This window comes from Notechis scutatus, chromosome 4 (assembly GCF_049901735.1).
Source record: "Notechis scutatus isolate UNSWTSFEM ecotype Mainland chromosome 4, rNotScu1.2, whole genome shotgun sequence".
NCBI lineage: Eukaryota > Metazoa > Chordata > Lepidosauria > Squamata > Elapidae > Notechis > Notechis scutatus.
The window spans coordinates 71,951,487-71,968,217 of NC_142012.1; the positions used below are offsets into that span (position 1 = coordinate 71,951,487).

Genomic DNA, 16,731 nt, shown 5'->3' on the forward strand with positions numbered 1-16,731 from the left:
AATCAACATGAAAGTAGTTGAGGAAATGGGCATCAGACTGAGAACTTTAGAAACACCCATAGCCTTTTGCCAATTGGATGGATCAGTGGCGGGAGGTTGCCCTGCACGCTTTATAACAGAACCCCTAGAAATGACCATGGGAGAGCATAAAGAGACTCTGTGTTTTATTGTGGCTCCTGGGATGGAACAATCGTTAATACTGGGATTGCCATGGCTCCGGAAGTGGAACCCCCATGTGAACTGGAGGAAGGGGTCGTTGCGCATACGCACCAATCAGCGACCAGAAAGGGAGGGGCGATCCCAGCAGGAGTTTCAGAATCCGGTTGAGCTAGCCTCTACAGGTACCGAGGACTTGGAGGGGGAGGAAAAAATTCCGAAAGAATATTGGGACTTAAAGGAAGTGTTCAGTGAAAAGGCTTCGGATGAGCTTCCCCCTCATCGGTCAACAGATTGTAGTATTGAAATTTTGCCTGGGGTGACGCTCCCGAAACTATATTCGATGACACCACGGGAATTGGAAGAGTTGAGATCGTTTATCGATAAAAACTTGAAATGTGGTTTCATCCAACCCGCTAGACCTCGGGTAGCGGCCCCAGTGCTGTTCCGCGAAAAGATGGCTCCAAGCGTTTGGTAGTGGACTATAGAAACCTGAACGCAATTTCTGTGGAAAACGTGTACCCCCTCCCTCTGATGAAGGACATGCTAGCTCACCTGGCTAAAGGGAAAATTTTCAGGAAATTGGACTTGAGAGAAGCGTATTAACGAATTCGAATTAAAGAAGGAGATGAGTGGAAAACTGCTTTTAACTGCCCGATGGGTTGTTTCCAGTTCAATGTTCTCCCATTTGGCCTACAAGGGGCTCCAGCCGTATTCATGCAGATGATCAATCAGGTGCTACACGAACATTTATACAAGGGGTTTTTGGTTTACCTTGATGACATCCTTATTTACACAGAAACTTAGGATGAACATGTGAGACTGGTGCGTTCAGTGCTACAGAAACTGCGAGCTGCTAAATTGTATGCTAAATTGTCCAAATGTGAGTTCCATCAAGATAAAATCAACTACTTGGGGTATTGCATTTCACACGAGGGCATCGAAATGGATCCAGGGAAGGTGCGGGCTATGTTGGAGTGGGCCCCACCGCGCACCCGAAAACAACTTCAAAGCTTCTTGGGATTTGCCAACTTTTACTGGCAGTTCATCCCGTCTTTTGCTAAGATAGCAATGCCTATCACCAATCTCTTAAAAACTAAGGGGGAGGCGAAACCAAAGCCTAGAAAGCCACTGGAGTGGTCCATGGAATGCCAAGCCGCCTTTGAAAAGCTGAAGTGACTGTTCGCTGCAGAACCAGTGCTAAAGCACCCAGACATGGATGCCCCTTTCATGATCCAAGCCGATACGAGTGATGTGGCCGTTGGAGCGGTCTTACTTCAAATCAATGAGAAGGGAACTCTACAACCCTACGCCTACACCTCCCATAAACTAACTGAAACCAAAAGGAGGTGGGCCGTCTGGGAAAAGGAAGCTTTTGCAGTTCGCTGAGTTCTATTGACATGGAGACATTTCTTGGAAGGAGCAAAACACCCGTTTGAGGTATGGACTGACCATAAGAATTTGGAGGCCTCGAAAACTGTCTCCTAAACAAGTTCGGTGGGCCCAGTATTTTAAGCGGTTCAACTTTTCACTGAAGTACATCCCGGGGGGGAGGAATTTTATGGCGGATGCTTTATCTAGACTGCCTCAATATAACAGTGTTCGTCAGGAAGTGATACGGCCGATTGTTTCAACCAAACAGCTAGCCGCCCCGGTGGTCACTAGAGCGCAAAAGAAGAAACAAGAAGTGGATTTATCGAGTGATTTGATGGCGCAATTAAAGGAGGCCCTAAAATGGATGAATGGTTCCTGGCTGATTCGAATAACTGTACAGTTAGAGATGGTTTGGCCTGGATGGGAGCAAAGTTGTATGTACCAGAGACATTGAGAAGCCAAATATTGCAACAAGCCCAACAAGCGACTGGTCACTTTGGATTCGTGAAAACCTTACGCCTCGTTAAGTGACAATTCTGATGGCCTACGTTGAAGAAGGACATTGAAACTTATGTGGCTAGCTGCTCAGTTTGCGCCTCAGCAAAAAGGGCACCTGGTAAGCCAGCAGATCTGTTACAAAATGTGGCTAGGCCAACGGCTCCATGGAAGGAAATCTCTATGGACTTTATAGTAGAGTTACCCGAGAGCACCGGAAACACGGTTATTTGGGTAGTAACCAATTTGTTTTCCAAACAAGCGCATTTCATACCTTGCTCTAAGATTCCCTTTGCAAAATCGTTGACTAAACTGTTTATACTACGTATTTATAGACTGCATGGCGTTCCTGAACGTATAATTTCTGACCGAGGGGTTCAATTCACCTCGAACTTTTGGAGGGAGTTCCTGAAGTTAATAGGCTCCGCCCAGGGCTTAAGCTCCGCCCACCATCCCCAAACCAATGGGGCCTGTGAGAGGACTAACGCAGTGCTAGAACAATACCTCAGATGTTACATAAATTATCAACAGGATAATTGGGCTGACTTATTGCCATTTGCCGAGGTGGCATACAACAATTCTGTTCATAGTAGTACTGGGTTCACCCCCTTTAAAGTGGCGTCGGGACAAGACTTTGTACCTATACCTGAGCTTCCTCGTGAAAGACCTAACATCCAGTCGCTAGACGAATGCATATCTCAACTCCAACTTAACTGGCCAGTTGCCCGTAAAGCATTAGATGACGCACATCAATCTCAAGAAGTTTGCAGATAAAAAGAGAACTCCACAGAAGTCCTATCAAGTGGGTGACAAAGTTTTCCTGTCCACCAAATATTTACAAACCACTCAAAAGTCGAAGAAACTTGGTCCTAAATATGTAGATCCTTTCACGATTGAATGGATCGTAAATCCTGTGACAGTCCAATTGACACTACCAAAAACTCTTCGAAGAATTCATCCGGTTTTCCATGTCAGTTTGTTGAAACCTGAACACACTTCTGGTCTGAGACCAACCCAGACTGATCCTCCTATACCATTGCTGATTGAAGGTGAACAACATTTTGAAGTTAAAGAAATTTTGGACTCTCGAAAATGGAGGGGTCGCCTCCAATACCTCGTAGCTTGGAAACATTTCCCATCTTCCCAAGCTGAGTGGGTCAATGAGAAGGATGTTAGAGCCCCTAAGCTGATCAAAGACTTTCGCACAAAGTATCCTGATAAACCCTAGAAATGTATTTGATTATTACTCGGTATCTTTTATGTTGTTTTCTCTTGCAGGACTAACGTCTTTTTTCTAGGAGGGCCGAATGTCAGCCTTCAAGATCTTCTACTACTGCTTTGCATCTTTTGGCTGCCATAAGTAACGGGGGGAGGAGGGGGGATATTGTCTGGGAAGAGAGCTGGAGGTGTTACATTCTTGTGTTGTGTAAATGAGGAGTGGGGGGGGGGGGTATAAATTCCTGCTCTTAAGTTTCTATTTCTCACTTAGCTTTCTTTTCTCTGCGCAGCTGCAAATCTTTATCAAAATATGTCAAGGTCAATGGACAGAGGCCTCATCACCACCTGAAGATGCCCACATGATCATATTCACAACTTTTCATTGGAAGAATCATTTGAACTATGAGGGGTGGGAACGTTTCCAACACTTTGTATATGTGATCTGCGCGCCTAATTTCTCAGATTCAGAATTCTACTGATGTTACCACTTCAAATTCAGTAAAAGATATCCTTGCTCTAATCTAAAGAGTCTAAGTTTTCTTTCTTGAATTTTGAATGGAGCACCACCTGACAGGCTGCCTCCTGTGCTGGCCATGCCCCTTTCACTAAGGCTTATTTTTGGAGTAGGGATTATATTATGCCCATCCCCAAAAATCAGGCTAGGGCTTATTTTCGTGGTAGGTCATATTTTTGGGAAAATACAGTACCTTCCTACCTACCTACCTATCCATCAAATTTTTAAGATACATTTTTACTCACCTGACAAAACTATCCAGCAAATCAACATTTTTTCGATCACTCACAAATTCCCCAATCATTTTCTTGTCCAGTTTAGGATTTTCTCTCAGCCACTTGGCCACTTGATTGTTATCCATTGGGGTAGCCAAGAGATTTTTCTCCTGAAGAAACTGTATTCCTTTTTTTGGTTTTTGATTGAAGTGCTCTGAACCACTTACCAAGAGCTTTAAAAAGTCAAAATGAATAAATTAAGTACTTTATAGTGACATTACTCTTATATCAAATCATATACTCTCTGTACAGTAATATAATTCAATATGTTATTCTTTAATCTTTAGGTCTGGAGACCACTTTTAGACCTTATTCCACACAATTAAGTTTTACGTTAGTAAAATTCAATACAGTCATTTCTTCCTTAGCAGCTACCTTGTTTAGCAACAATTTAAAAATACAATGATAATAAAACAATTTTGACCAATGCTCACACTTACATCAAATTTCTACATTGTGTGCACAATTATTAGGCAAGTTGTATTCTGGAGAATTAATGTTATTATTGAACAATTACAGAGCTTTCAATCAATCCAAAATGTTAATAAATCTCAAACCTAAATATTACCTAAACATAAATGACCATGTTACCTAGTTTGGGTAATGAAACATCTGCAAGTAATCAACCAAGCTCAGAGAGCACCAAAATTTCATTTGAACCCTGAGCAACAAATATTCTCCTTTATTGCTACCTTATAATAAAGCAGAGCTCCCCAAACTTGGCAACTTTGACTTGTGGACTACAACTCCCAGAATTCTGGGAGTTGTAGTCCACAAGTCTTAAAAGTTGCCAAAGTCTGGGGACCCCTGGTATACAACTACATTAACAGAATCTTGCAAGTCTGAAAATACAAAGCACTATCTTCTTTACAGCCCAAAAAACTAATGAGGCTCCCATTTGAGCCCCTTGCTCTGCCCTGTATCCAGGTGTGAGCTATGCCCTCTCTTATCTTAGGGATTGTTCTCCAAGTAGCATCTGTTCGTGCTGTCGCCCAAGGTTTTTCCCATTTCCATTACAAAAAAGCAACCCTCTAAACTCCTAAATACATTGTAAGATAAAAATCTAACAAATTACTAAATAAAGTATTTTAGTCGTGGTTATTCAATTTTATTTTCTTATTTAATGCTTGTACTTTCTAATGTCTTTGCAAGTGGTTTTCAACACTGAAAAGAATTGGTTTTATGTTTTAACAACAGATGAATTTCCAAATCATCTTCATTTCCACTGCCTTTCTAAATCCCTAAGTCAGTTCTTTCCTGATGCTTTCCACCTATAGGGATTCTAGCATTTATTTGGGTCCTTCTATTTCTATATTTTCAAATGCTAATGGAAGTATTTAAAGATCACTTTAGCACATTCAAATCTGACCCCCCCCCCTTCTTCTTTTATATTTACTATTGTACTTAAGAATGAATCTACATCTTTACTGTATACATAATGGACACATACTATAGATACTTCAGAAACAACATGCCATACCTTTTTTTTATTCTTAATCATTATCAGTTCTTGTGTTCTGGGTAGGAAGCAGGAAAATCGAGTAGGCTTTCTTGGGATGATCTTTTCTGCTGAAAAAAAATGACTGCTTTTACAGTACAGCCTTTCAAATAGTTAGTATTCCTGATTATAATCAATTAGAACAACTTTCAACTTCACAAGCCAGCAGTACTGCTCTTCTTTATCAGCCCCAATTCTGACAGAGATTATTAGTTAACAAAAAAACCAAAACAAAACCAGGACCTTTGGATTCAGCTGTATATATTAAAATAGAGGGACACTACAAAAAAAATACTTGTGAGGGGGTGGGGCTGATGTCGCAGCAATACAGTGGTGGGTTAGCTAACCGAGCCTAATTCTACCAAAAGTCACTCCAGAGAGGTGGCGAAGAGGGGACACTCCGTGGATCACGAGGAAGAAAGCAACCCCTCGCAGGTCTGAAGGAAGCCCTCAAACTGGCAGGAGAAGACGACAGCCATTATGGCCAGACCAAGATGGGACAGCCTGATGGAAGAAGTGACTGAGAAAGACTGAGCAGTAGCATGAGTGATCTGGGCAAAACTTTTTTTTTCCTCACCCATGGATGGAATTCCCCCACCACCAAATTTTTCCTTTTTGAGAGTGAGATTCAAGAGGGGGAGGCAGGATATTCTTTTTCCCGCTCCCCAAAGCTTAGCAGTGACTAAGATTCTGACCCCTTGACAGATCCAGAAAAAGTTTGATTTATTTTTAAAAAATAAGAGGCATGGGCTAAAACTATAGGAAAGCCTGGACTGTTTCACTTTGGTTTTTTCCCTCATTTAAAAAAAATACTGGAATTGATTCTATGCTTATTAAGTTTGGATGGACCTTAAAAAGTTTCTTTTTAAAATAAATACTGTAGTAAAAATGGAGAAATTAAACAAGCACGACACCTACTGGTTGGAGAGAATATTACAAGTGAAAGGAAGAAGTCTGTTATGACTAGGGTGGTTATTTTTGGAAAGGAGACGGAAAGAAAATAGCACCTGTAGAATGTTTACTTTGAAGGTTTGGAGCTACAGAGTGAAAACCTTGAAATGCTTTGAATTATGCTTTGAACTACTGTGGATTACAAATTGAATTAGCAAAGTGAAGAACAGAAACAGCTTGGATTTGTTTTAAGACCAAGTGGATGAATTCTCTTTTGTTTATTCTTTTTCCTCTTTTTTGGTTTCTGGACTGGATACTGAAAATAGTTCGTTTTGTTTCTTGCCCCACTCTAACACTTTGGGTTATAAATATATTCAACAGTGAACTGAGATCTATAAAGTCTGGGGGAATTGGTGGGCCTTGGGGATTACAAATGCCAATGACTGAGAGAAGAAGAATACCTGTAAACTGTTTACATGTGAGAACATTGAAAAGTCTTGAACTATTGTGGATTACAAATACAATTCAGAAAGTGAAACAGAGAAGCTGTGAATTTTGAACAGTGAACTGAGAGTTACAACGCCTTGGGGAATTGGTGGGCCTTGTGGATTATAGATATTAAAAAAGAGAAGGAGAAGAAAGAAAAATAATTATTTGCAAAGAAGCATTCCATGCCACTACAGAATTAATCTTTGGACTGATCTGGTGGATTATAAAAATTATAACATTGTGATACTGGTGGGAAATTGGAAGAGAAAAGTGTATTGGGAAGTGTGACTTCCGGTTTGAGCTTCTTCGGTGACAGACCGAAACCTCGTCTCTCCGAGGCTTCGATCCGTGCTCGCCGCTGGAGCGCCCCGAGCCGGCTGGTTTCAGGGCCAAGCCACCCCGTAGAGGTGGTGAAGAGGGGGGAGACTGCCAGCAGGGTTGAGGAGAGCCACATCTCTCCTCCCCAGCTGGCCATTACTCCCTTTCCTGAAGGCGGTTGTAGCGGTGGTCAGAAATGGTCACCACAAAGAACTTGACCGGAAAAGAATGTGCAGGAGGAAGATAAGAAGAGAAAGTTTTGGTTGACCGGGTCAAACAGCAAAAACAACAAATAAGGTACCCTGGAATTTAAACTTAACAACATTGTTCCCAGAGAAGATTTTGAAGCTGCGAAGGAGAGAGAGAAGGGAAAAGATTAGGTTGTTTTTTTCCTTCCCTTCCTTATACTGACAGCTAAGAGACTTAAGCAAGAAACTGAAAAAAAAATCCACTTTGACATTAATAGGCATCTAAGCTGAAAATAAAAGTCAAAGGGATAATAAAGATTTCTGGACATTTAAAAGTTTTTAAAAGCTGGAAAGGAGAGAAAAAAGAATAGAAGGGCAGGATCTGGAAAAATGGAGGAGACTGCCTGGAATTAAGGAATGGAACTGTAATTAAAAGGAACTTACAGTGAAATTTTAACAAGATTCCTCAAAGATACATTTTAATGGAAACTTGGTAACAAAATAATAGAACCCCAGGAAGAGAAAGTGGAAAAAAGAAGCAAGTAGAAACAGCCTTGGATTATTTGGATTACTTGGTGATTTTTGGTTTTTGCATCTAGATCAGTGGTCCCCAACCTTTTTTATGCCGCGGCCCGGTACCGGCATCAGCTGGGCGCCGCCATCTTGTTTTGATGAAAAAGTGCTTCCGGTGAGCTTTCTACCCGGAAAAGCTCACCGGAAGCACTTTTTCATCAAAACAAGATGGCGGTGCCCAGCAAACCAGCGGCCTGGTAGGATTTGTTCCACAGACCGGGACCAGTCCGCGGACCGGTGGTTGGGGACCCATGATCTAGATGACTAAAATTAACTGGGTGGTTGTTAACGGAACTTAAAAAATGGAAAGAAGACGCACAAGAAGGGAGAAGTTCTTTTGGCTTCGTGTTTCAATTCTTAGAAATGGAGATCTGGAACTATGAGAAGTAACAAGAAATGCTTGCAGAACAAGAAGATTGGGACAAAGAAGAAGCCATCTTTAATGATCAAATAATTTTAAGTGGGGGGAAAAAGAAAAGGGGGAAAGAGAGTGAAAGGTCTAAGATTAGACAAAACAACCAAAAAGAAGAACAATTTGAAAGATAAATATAATATTAGAAAGCAACAGAAGAGGGGATTACAGACGAGAGAGTTAGAAGTAGAGATACAGGGGGTAAAGGGGGGAGGGAGAAGAAGAGGGGGAAGAAGGCAAGGAAAAGAAGTTGTAAAAGACAGAAACAAGAAATGGACAAACAGGGAAAAGATATAAGGATTGTAACCGTAAGTTTGTTTAGAGATAATGGGTGAAAATTTAATTGTAAAAGGGATTCTGCAAAGGTACATAAGATAGCTTTGTTATATTACAAATAGAAATAACTTTAGAAAATATGATGATGGATAAAATATTTATTGTAATACAGTGGGATGTTTGTTAATAAATAAATGAATTAAAATGATTGAGAGAATTAAAAGGGAACATTTTTAATTATTAGTAATGATTTATAAAAATATAAGTGAGAAATATGGGGGGGGGGAGAATGAACTATGGAAAGTTTATAAGTGTTCCCAAGGAAGTATGATATTTAATTGAAAAGAAATGTTAAAGATGTTAAGATTTTAATGCATATTAATGATAGAATTGAATTGGAATGGAATGTGTTTTATTTACATATATATATAATTTTTTCTTTTTAAGAATATAGTGTCTATTTTAAGAATGTACCAAGCAGAATTCGATTGGAAGTTATGCATTATATTGAATGCTATAATCTTAAAGCTATACATTGAAGCTTAAATAAGAGCTTGAATGGATAAAATTAAAGGATATAAAGGTGTCATACTCTAATTGGTAACTACAGTGAAAAATTTGCTTAATAAGAAAAGATAATGTGAAATTGTAACAGGACAGACAAAAGTATAAATATAATGATTTGAATTGAGATAATTAAAACAAAGTTGAGAAAATTAAAAGAGGGGAAAAACTATGTAGAAAATATAAAATGGTAATAAGATATGGAATAGAATATAAAAATGAGCATGAAATTGAGTTTTGTGTCTGTATGAAGAAGTGATAACCTGGGACCATGCTATTTTCAAAAAAGATGTTTTATTTGTATTTTGTTTTTGTGAAAACCCAAATAAAATTTTCAAAAAAAGAAAAGAAAAGTGTGTTCTTTTCTGGGTTTAAAATGGGGGTGGTCAAAAGTAGGTTAGGGATTAGAGATTATTGAGGTCTATTTTATTAAATGAATGCCTAAATTAACCTAGTTAATAGATACAAAAGCAGAAAAGGCAAGTAATCCAAATCTAAGCAAATTAGGAAAGAAAACATCTGCACCATCATCTGCAGCATCAAGTCCATCAAATCAAAAATTTGACAGAGCATGTTACACGCAGAAAAATAAAATTCATTCCAAAAAGATGTGATGATGATGTTCTAATCTTTATAGGAGGCGATAACAAAGAATCATAATGAGGTGAAGAGTGAGTTAGGAGAAGCGAAAGAAACAATGCACAATATGAATGAAAGAATAGGGAATTTCCAACAGATAATTAAAAAAATGGACAAAGGATTCAGGTAATAGAAGAAAAATCAGAACAGGCAGAAAAAAAAATGGAGGAAATGAACCAAAGCCTTACACAAGAAAAAAAATAATGTTTGAAAATCTATCAGCGAAATGTTGGAAGTGTAATCAAATACCAGGTTCATATGATCATATGAGGTAGACTTGTCCAAAGACAAAAAAATATTGGACTAAAATACATACTTGATTAGAAAAAATGATAAAGCAACACAGATTTGAAACCAGAAATGTTCCTGCTGGGTATACTGCCAGAACAGTATAATAAAGGGAATACATAGTTAATTTTGCATGTAGTAACGGCAGAAAGAATAGTGTTTGTACAACAATGGAAAAATGACGAGGTCCCGACAGATGAAAGTGTAATTTTAAAAAAATTAGAATGTGCTAAGATTGGTAAATTACACTTAAAAGAAAGGGAAGAAATATAATATTTTTTAACATGGGATTTATTTTATGGTTAACTAACAGAAATAGAGGTTATAAATGAAACAATTTTTTAAAAAATAATTTGTATTGAAAATGTTGCAAGATGGATAAATTAATTGTATTATTATGCTGTGATTAATATTGATATGTGTATTAAGATTACTAGTATGATTTTGGTTATTGTTGTATCTTTACTTAAAATTAATTGTGCCCAGACAACACGCTATTCAGATAGACATGGATTTTTTTGTTTTTAAAAGAAAAATGTACCAAGAAACATGGTATGAAACATGTATGAAAAGACACCCCTCCCCCAAACATTCACCAGTCTTATTCACAGCCAACTAGAATGATGTAGGCAAAACCAAGTCCATATTATTTATATGCTTCACTGTTCCAGGCTACCAGTAATGAACTAAAGATCAGATTTACCTGTATCATTTTCCATATCTGAATTCAGACAGTCTTGCTGTTTCAAGTGAGAGGTCACCAAGCAGTCATTACTCGATGAACATGTCTCTGGTAATTCTGCAGTGGATGATTTAAGTTTTGTTTGCAGTTCTTCAGTAACTATAGGGTAAGAAGAATGTCTGTCTGTCTGACTGTCTATCATCTGTTTTTGTAGACCACATATTTTTATGATTGTCAGTGGCTTGCAATGCGTAAAACTAAACTAAAACTAAAAGCATCCATAAATATATTGGTAAAAATAAAAAGCGATTCAAAGCATAAAATAATCCTTATAACAATTATTGCTACTATTAACAATCATTGCTACAAAAATGCCCTCCTAAAGAGGATTATTCTCATTATTTTACAAATGAGTAATAAGGCTACTAATGTTCAAGTGGGTACAAATAACAAAAGGCACTTCCTCCAATATTGGGGTCCCAAATGAGTATGACCCTTGTCAAATTTTTCTGCAAAATTAAAAATGAAAGGAAACCTTGAACAGAAAAAATTCCACAATAGACATAGGCAGGTTTAAGATATCATAGACATAACTGTTAAAATATAACACGGAACAGAATAGTAGCAGAGGTGGTATTCAGCAGGTTCTGAGCAGTTCTGGAGAACCGATAGTAGAAATTTTGAGTAGTTTGGAGAACCGGCAAATACCGCCTCTGACTGGAGATTTTACAGTATCCTTCCCCTGTCATACCCACAAAGGCACAGCCCACAGGACTGGTAGTAAAAAAATTCGAATCCCACCACTGAACAGTAGGGTCAAGAATGGCAAATATCACCATCTACTTAAGAAGAAATATCAAATAAATGATTCTCACTTGCTCCTCTAATGATATTGGCAATTTCTGTATTTGGTTTTAGTATTTCTTTTTCTTGCTGATATATGCCTCTGAGTACTTTGGCTTGGCACCGTGCTTCAATTTGATCAGTCACTGTCAACAATGCTTCAAGTGACAGCAAATGAGTAGTGTACAGTTGTCCAGAAACAGGAAAAGCATTCTGAAAAATCAAGCATAATTAAGGCTATATCCAACTGCATAAGGAAACTTAAATACAACTTCTATTTAACTTAGTTCTACACAGCTATGCAAGCCTTCATAACTCATTGGAATCCTTAAACCTAAGTCCCCACAAAAGATTAGTTTTCTTTTATGTTAAACATTGTTGACTCAGTATATAAAGTTGCATTTCTACTCAGAAGATTTTACATACTTTGTGGGGGAATATATGCTTGCTAAACTATTTACATTAATATTCCTAGTAGAAAACATCTAAAATACAGGTAGTCCTCAAGATACAACCACAATAGAGCTGCCTACTACGGTTGCATGTCATGATCATTAAGTGAAGCATCTCACTTAACAATCTCCAATCCGGTTCTTACCAAAGCAATTGTTAAACTAATGTGCAGGTTAAGTGGAGCATGTGGGTGTCCCAGTCCTCCCCCACCTCCCGAGACACACTTCCCTTTACATCTTGCTTCTTGGATCCCCACAGGCCTTTTCCCACTCCCACTGGTTCAACCCAAGCCTTAGGCCTGATTTCCACCTCACCAGGCCAAATACCCTCCACCTCACTTACCTTTTGAGAGCTCTGCGGCTTTCCAGAGTGTTGGAATGAATGACTGCACTGCTGTGCAAGCTTGTTAAGGCAGCAAAATGGAGTTATTTGCCTTGTGGTTGTCCACAGGGTCAAAATGACAGTCATTTCTGGATTGCTGCCATGAGGTCCATCAAGGCAGCAAAATAGAGCAATGTGTTCCTCATCCGTGGTACAATTCCAGAATCATGCTATGCGGCTAAGCAACGAAGTATCCCATTCCAGCACTATGAAAGGCTTTGGAGCTCTTCAAAAGGTGAGAAAGAGTGGTGGGAATCAGACCTAAAGTCTAGTGGGGAGTCCTTGGGGATATGAAAATGCTTGCATGGCCAGAGTGGAGGAGATGGTAAATGGGGGTACTGCAGTGTCCCTGCTGTTGATCATAAGGGTGAATAAACATGGGGGCGCTGCAGTACCCATTACTTTGGGACCAGGTCATAAGTAGCTTTTGGGGGGATCTGTCTAACTTTGGCTGTTAACTGATCAATTGTAAGTCATGAATTTTAGTAATTATAAGATGCCCATCCTGAACAGAGTAGAAATGTGGTAGAAATGCCCCATTTACTGGGTATCCATGCATTAGTTGCATAATTTGGACATTTCCTGGATTTCCCTATCTCACTTTTAAAAACTGGTATAACACTATTTTCCAAACTCCTGACACTGAATATGATTTGAATGATAACTTATATATTTTTGCTAGGGAGTTAAAACATTTTCAAATTTCAATTCTTTAAAAATTCTTATGTAGATAGCATCAAATTTTTATGATTCTTCTCTTGTTCCTCAATTTTTCTTGGTGCTGGTTTCCTCCCTAAGAAAGTCATAATGGCTCTGGTACATTTTCAACATATTATGTATTAAGGAGATATGCAAATAAATAATTTTTCTGCAAACACCCCATCATACTTGACAATCCCTATTATTTCATCAACTTATAGCCTGATTGAATTTAACAAAACCTGTTTCCCCCTAGTCTCTCATGAGATTCTTTGTTTTTTCATTCTTTGTTATTACCTTACACTTTATCTACCAGAGTTTTTGCTTCTTTCTGTTCTCTTTGTTGAAAATGTGCTGGAAAAAAAGCCTTCTTGGTTTTTAGAGCTTTCTGGGTCACTTGAAAGCCATGCTGGTCTCTCTTTAAACTAGGCTGATCCTTTCTTACATTATGAAATAAAGACAAATTAAGCTTTAATGACAGTGGTTTTAAATAACCTCTAGGCCTTACAATCTGTTCCTCTTGACTTTTCTTCTCAGTCTCTGTTTCACCAGCCCCCTCATGTTTTAAGTTTCCTTTTCTGTAGATGTTATGTGACTATGTTATATCCTGCTAGCAATTTCCATTTGCTTGTATGATAAATGTAGCAGTACAATAATAATAATTTCCCATCGTTGTTCAAACTCATTTCAAATATGATCACAGTCCCCATTTCAAATTAAATCTAGGCTTGTGTCACATTGGTCTACTCTGCTCTCTATTTTAAAAAGCCCAATAACATAGGATATATAGAGATTTGGTTGACCACAATCTTAAGCAGGCACAATCTCAGACTATATCTGAGAGTAACTGGCATTCGCATTATTTATAACTATGCTGAAATTGTGGTCACCCAAATCTCTAGATTGTCTCCCTGGTTTTTTCACATTATCCTCAGCATTATGATCAGGTAGGCAGTAGCTGGTCATTAAATCTGGCGTTTTTAACCATTTTTTGTTATGAATGGTGAAATCCAGGATTCCATCTTAGAAATATGTATTTAAATTCATGAAGTAAAATAGTGAAACTAAATTTCTTTCCCAATTCATGGATGTGCTAAAAGCTATCCATGGGGTCCCCAGTCTAGAAATTCACTGCAAATTTAATTTACATTTGTAAATTAAAGGTATTCCCATCCACAATGATACTGTGAAAGAATCTGACCTTTCATTATTTTCTGTTTCTTTAGATTTTATACTATTATTGATAAAAAGAGAGATCACAGTAGTTAGGAATGCCTCACATGACATTCCCAATTCTAATATTTTCACATTTTGTAAAAGAAAACAATAAGGATAATTTATTAAATAGGACAGACCTAACCAAGAATAAGACAGGGATATTCTGTCCTCAGTATCAAACTGTCTTTAAAGAAAGCATTCTGGAAACAGCATGCCAGTGGTCAGAATCACAGTCCAAAATAATTTTTATACACATAGATCTAACATTTATTTTCTTTCCCTCGAAAACTGGCTTAATTAACTCAAGCACATATTTCTGCAATTAGATTGCGAAGTATTTCCACCAACAATCACTGTTAAGTTTTAAAGCCTGATTACAGTATGAGGCATTTTTCTGAGGAAAAGGTAAAGGAGTAGAAACAGCCCTTCCAACTGAATTTCTCTTCAGAAAATATTCCTACCTATATAAAGACTTTTAAAAGCCTCTACTGGTAACTTTAGATGATATTCTGAAGCACTTCTAGGGTACTAAAAAGCTCTGATCAGGTTATATGATGAATTTTCCCCTTTATAGCAATTACATGAGGCATGAGAAAGGAGGGTAGAACTTTGGGAGGCTTGGTACTCAAATTGAGAACTTCTGCAGTCTAGGATTTCTTTATAAAATAAACATGGTTTATTATTTTGTGCTTGTAATGATACTGAAAAGAAAACATCAAAGAAATTCTTATTCAGGACCTTGGATAGCAGCTTGCTGAGGTCTTCAAAAAGATTAGCACAGTAATAGTCACAGTCATAGTTAATGTAGAGCTCAGTTACAAAGCTAGGAATCCTCCATAGCTGAACTATAGCCTCCAGGGCCATCTCCTTCATTTCATAAATCATCTTGGGGCTTTCCACTGTGATGATCTCCATCAGTTTCTTGATATACATCTGACAGAAAGATAGGAGATAGTTCAGTTTATAGGGTGTAATTCATCTATATGTGATTCATCTATAACAGTTTATAGGGTGTGATTCATCAAAATGTGATTCATCTATAACACGGGTGAATATTATAAGTGATAGTTTCTTTTCCTGGTCTCCACTCTTACTTTTCTATTCCAGACTTTGCAATTGGAGTTTCAAAACATTTTGATTATAAAATGTTATCATTATAAATGAATATCTTAAAATATAAGAGCACAAAAATGCAAGCATATGAACATATCTAGTGAGCATTTTAATGATATATAATATTTTTTCAAAGTGTTCCCAGACCTTCCCCCAAATGGGATTAATTTCTCCCAAAGATTACATAACATATTTCAAAAGACTCACCTCCAGTTGGAATTTCAAATGCTCTCTCATTTTCTCAAATAAAAGGAAGCAAACCCTAAGGGAAGCTGAATATAAATTAAGCCGCTCCATGTTCAATAACTGGGAATGAATGAAAAGTTCAAAGATAATGAATATACATCTATTTTTTCCATCATCCCAATCTAAAATCATATAAAATAATTATTCCAAAAGAGTTCAACATACATGCAATATTTTTAAAGATGAGGAAGGTATTATGTTCATGCTTACTTGAAAGAGATACCGACATAATTCTTCTTTTATAAGTCCTAAGAGAGATGGGCAGTTTGCAACACAAGTCAATTCAAGAGCAACTGTGAGTAGCTGTAGACCCATGTGGATCATCACCTCAGAATTGTGTCGGTCATGTGGATTAGTGAGAGAGATGAGGAAACGCAGTAATTCACGAATACAGGGCAATCCATAAGGGACTAATGTTGTTCCTTGAAAATGAGAACACACAAAAACATTCCAACTATAGCACTCCTGCTCAGCATCCTTTCAATTAGTCAGAGATACATTATTCTTGATAATGGCAAATTAATGGTATTTGGATATTTTTAAAGATATAGAATGAAAAGAAAACAGAAATTACTATTACAGTACATTTTTCCAATGCACTCACCCTCTTTTTGAGAACACTGAGTAAATCGTACACCTCGAGGGTTAACATAGTCCATGTCATGAATTGAAACAGAATCAGTTACAGAAGTACACTCTTCAAGAACCTCTGGGATAGATTCTACTGAAGCAGATGGAGTCTTTTCCCTCTGAGGACATTCATTCTTTAATCACAAAGATATTAAGGCAGAAAATTAGCACAGACTAATACTGCTACATGACACAAATAATCCCATATACTCAAGGTCTTCAAACTTGGCAAGTTCAAGACTTGTGGACTTCAACTCCCATAATTCCTGAGCTAACATGACTGGAGGAAGAATTCTGG

The 16,731-nt window shown here is 37.8% G+C and overlaps 1 protein-coding gene across 4 annotated transcripts in view; it reads right to left on the reverse strand.

The window, feature by feature from the left end:
- Positions 1-16,731, reverse strand: part of GBF1 (golgi brefeldin A resistant guanine nucleotide exchange factor 1) — a 348,645-nt gene that overhangs the window by 164,824 nt on the left and 167,090 nt on the right. For 2 of the 4 annotated variants that reach the window (XM_087963724.1, XM_026674267.2), the window contains exons 11-18: positions 16,408-16,567; positions 16,014-16,225; positions 15,765-15,863; positions 15,183-15,377; positions 11,726-11,906; positions 10,872-11,009; positions 5,513-5,598; positions 4,003-4,205 (exon numbers count right to left, since the gene is read on the reverse strand). In XM_087963724.1, coding sequence (XP_087819850.1) covers positions 4,003-4,205; positions 5,513-5,598; positions 10,872-11,009; positions 11,726-11,906; positions 15,183-15,377; positions 15,765-15,863; positions 16,014-16,225; positions 16,408-16,567 — 1,274 coding nt within the window. Of the gene's footprint in view, positions 1-4,002; positions 4,206-5,512; positions 5,602-10,871; positions 11,010-11,725; positions 11,907-15,182; positions 15,378-15,764; positions 15,864-16,013; positions 16,226-16,407; positions 16,568-16,731 lie in introns of all 4 variants that reach the window. The other 2 variants (XM_026674268.2, XM_026674266.2) reach the window with 1 other exon arrangement.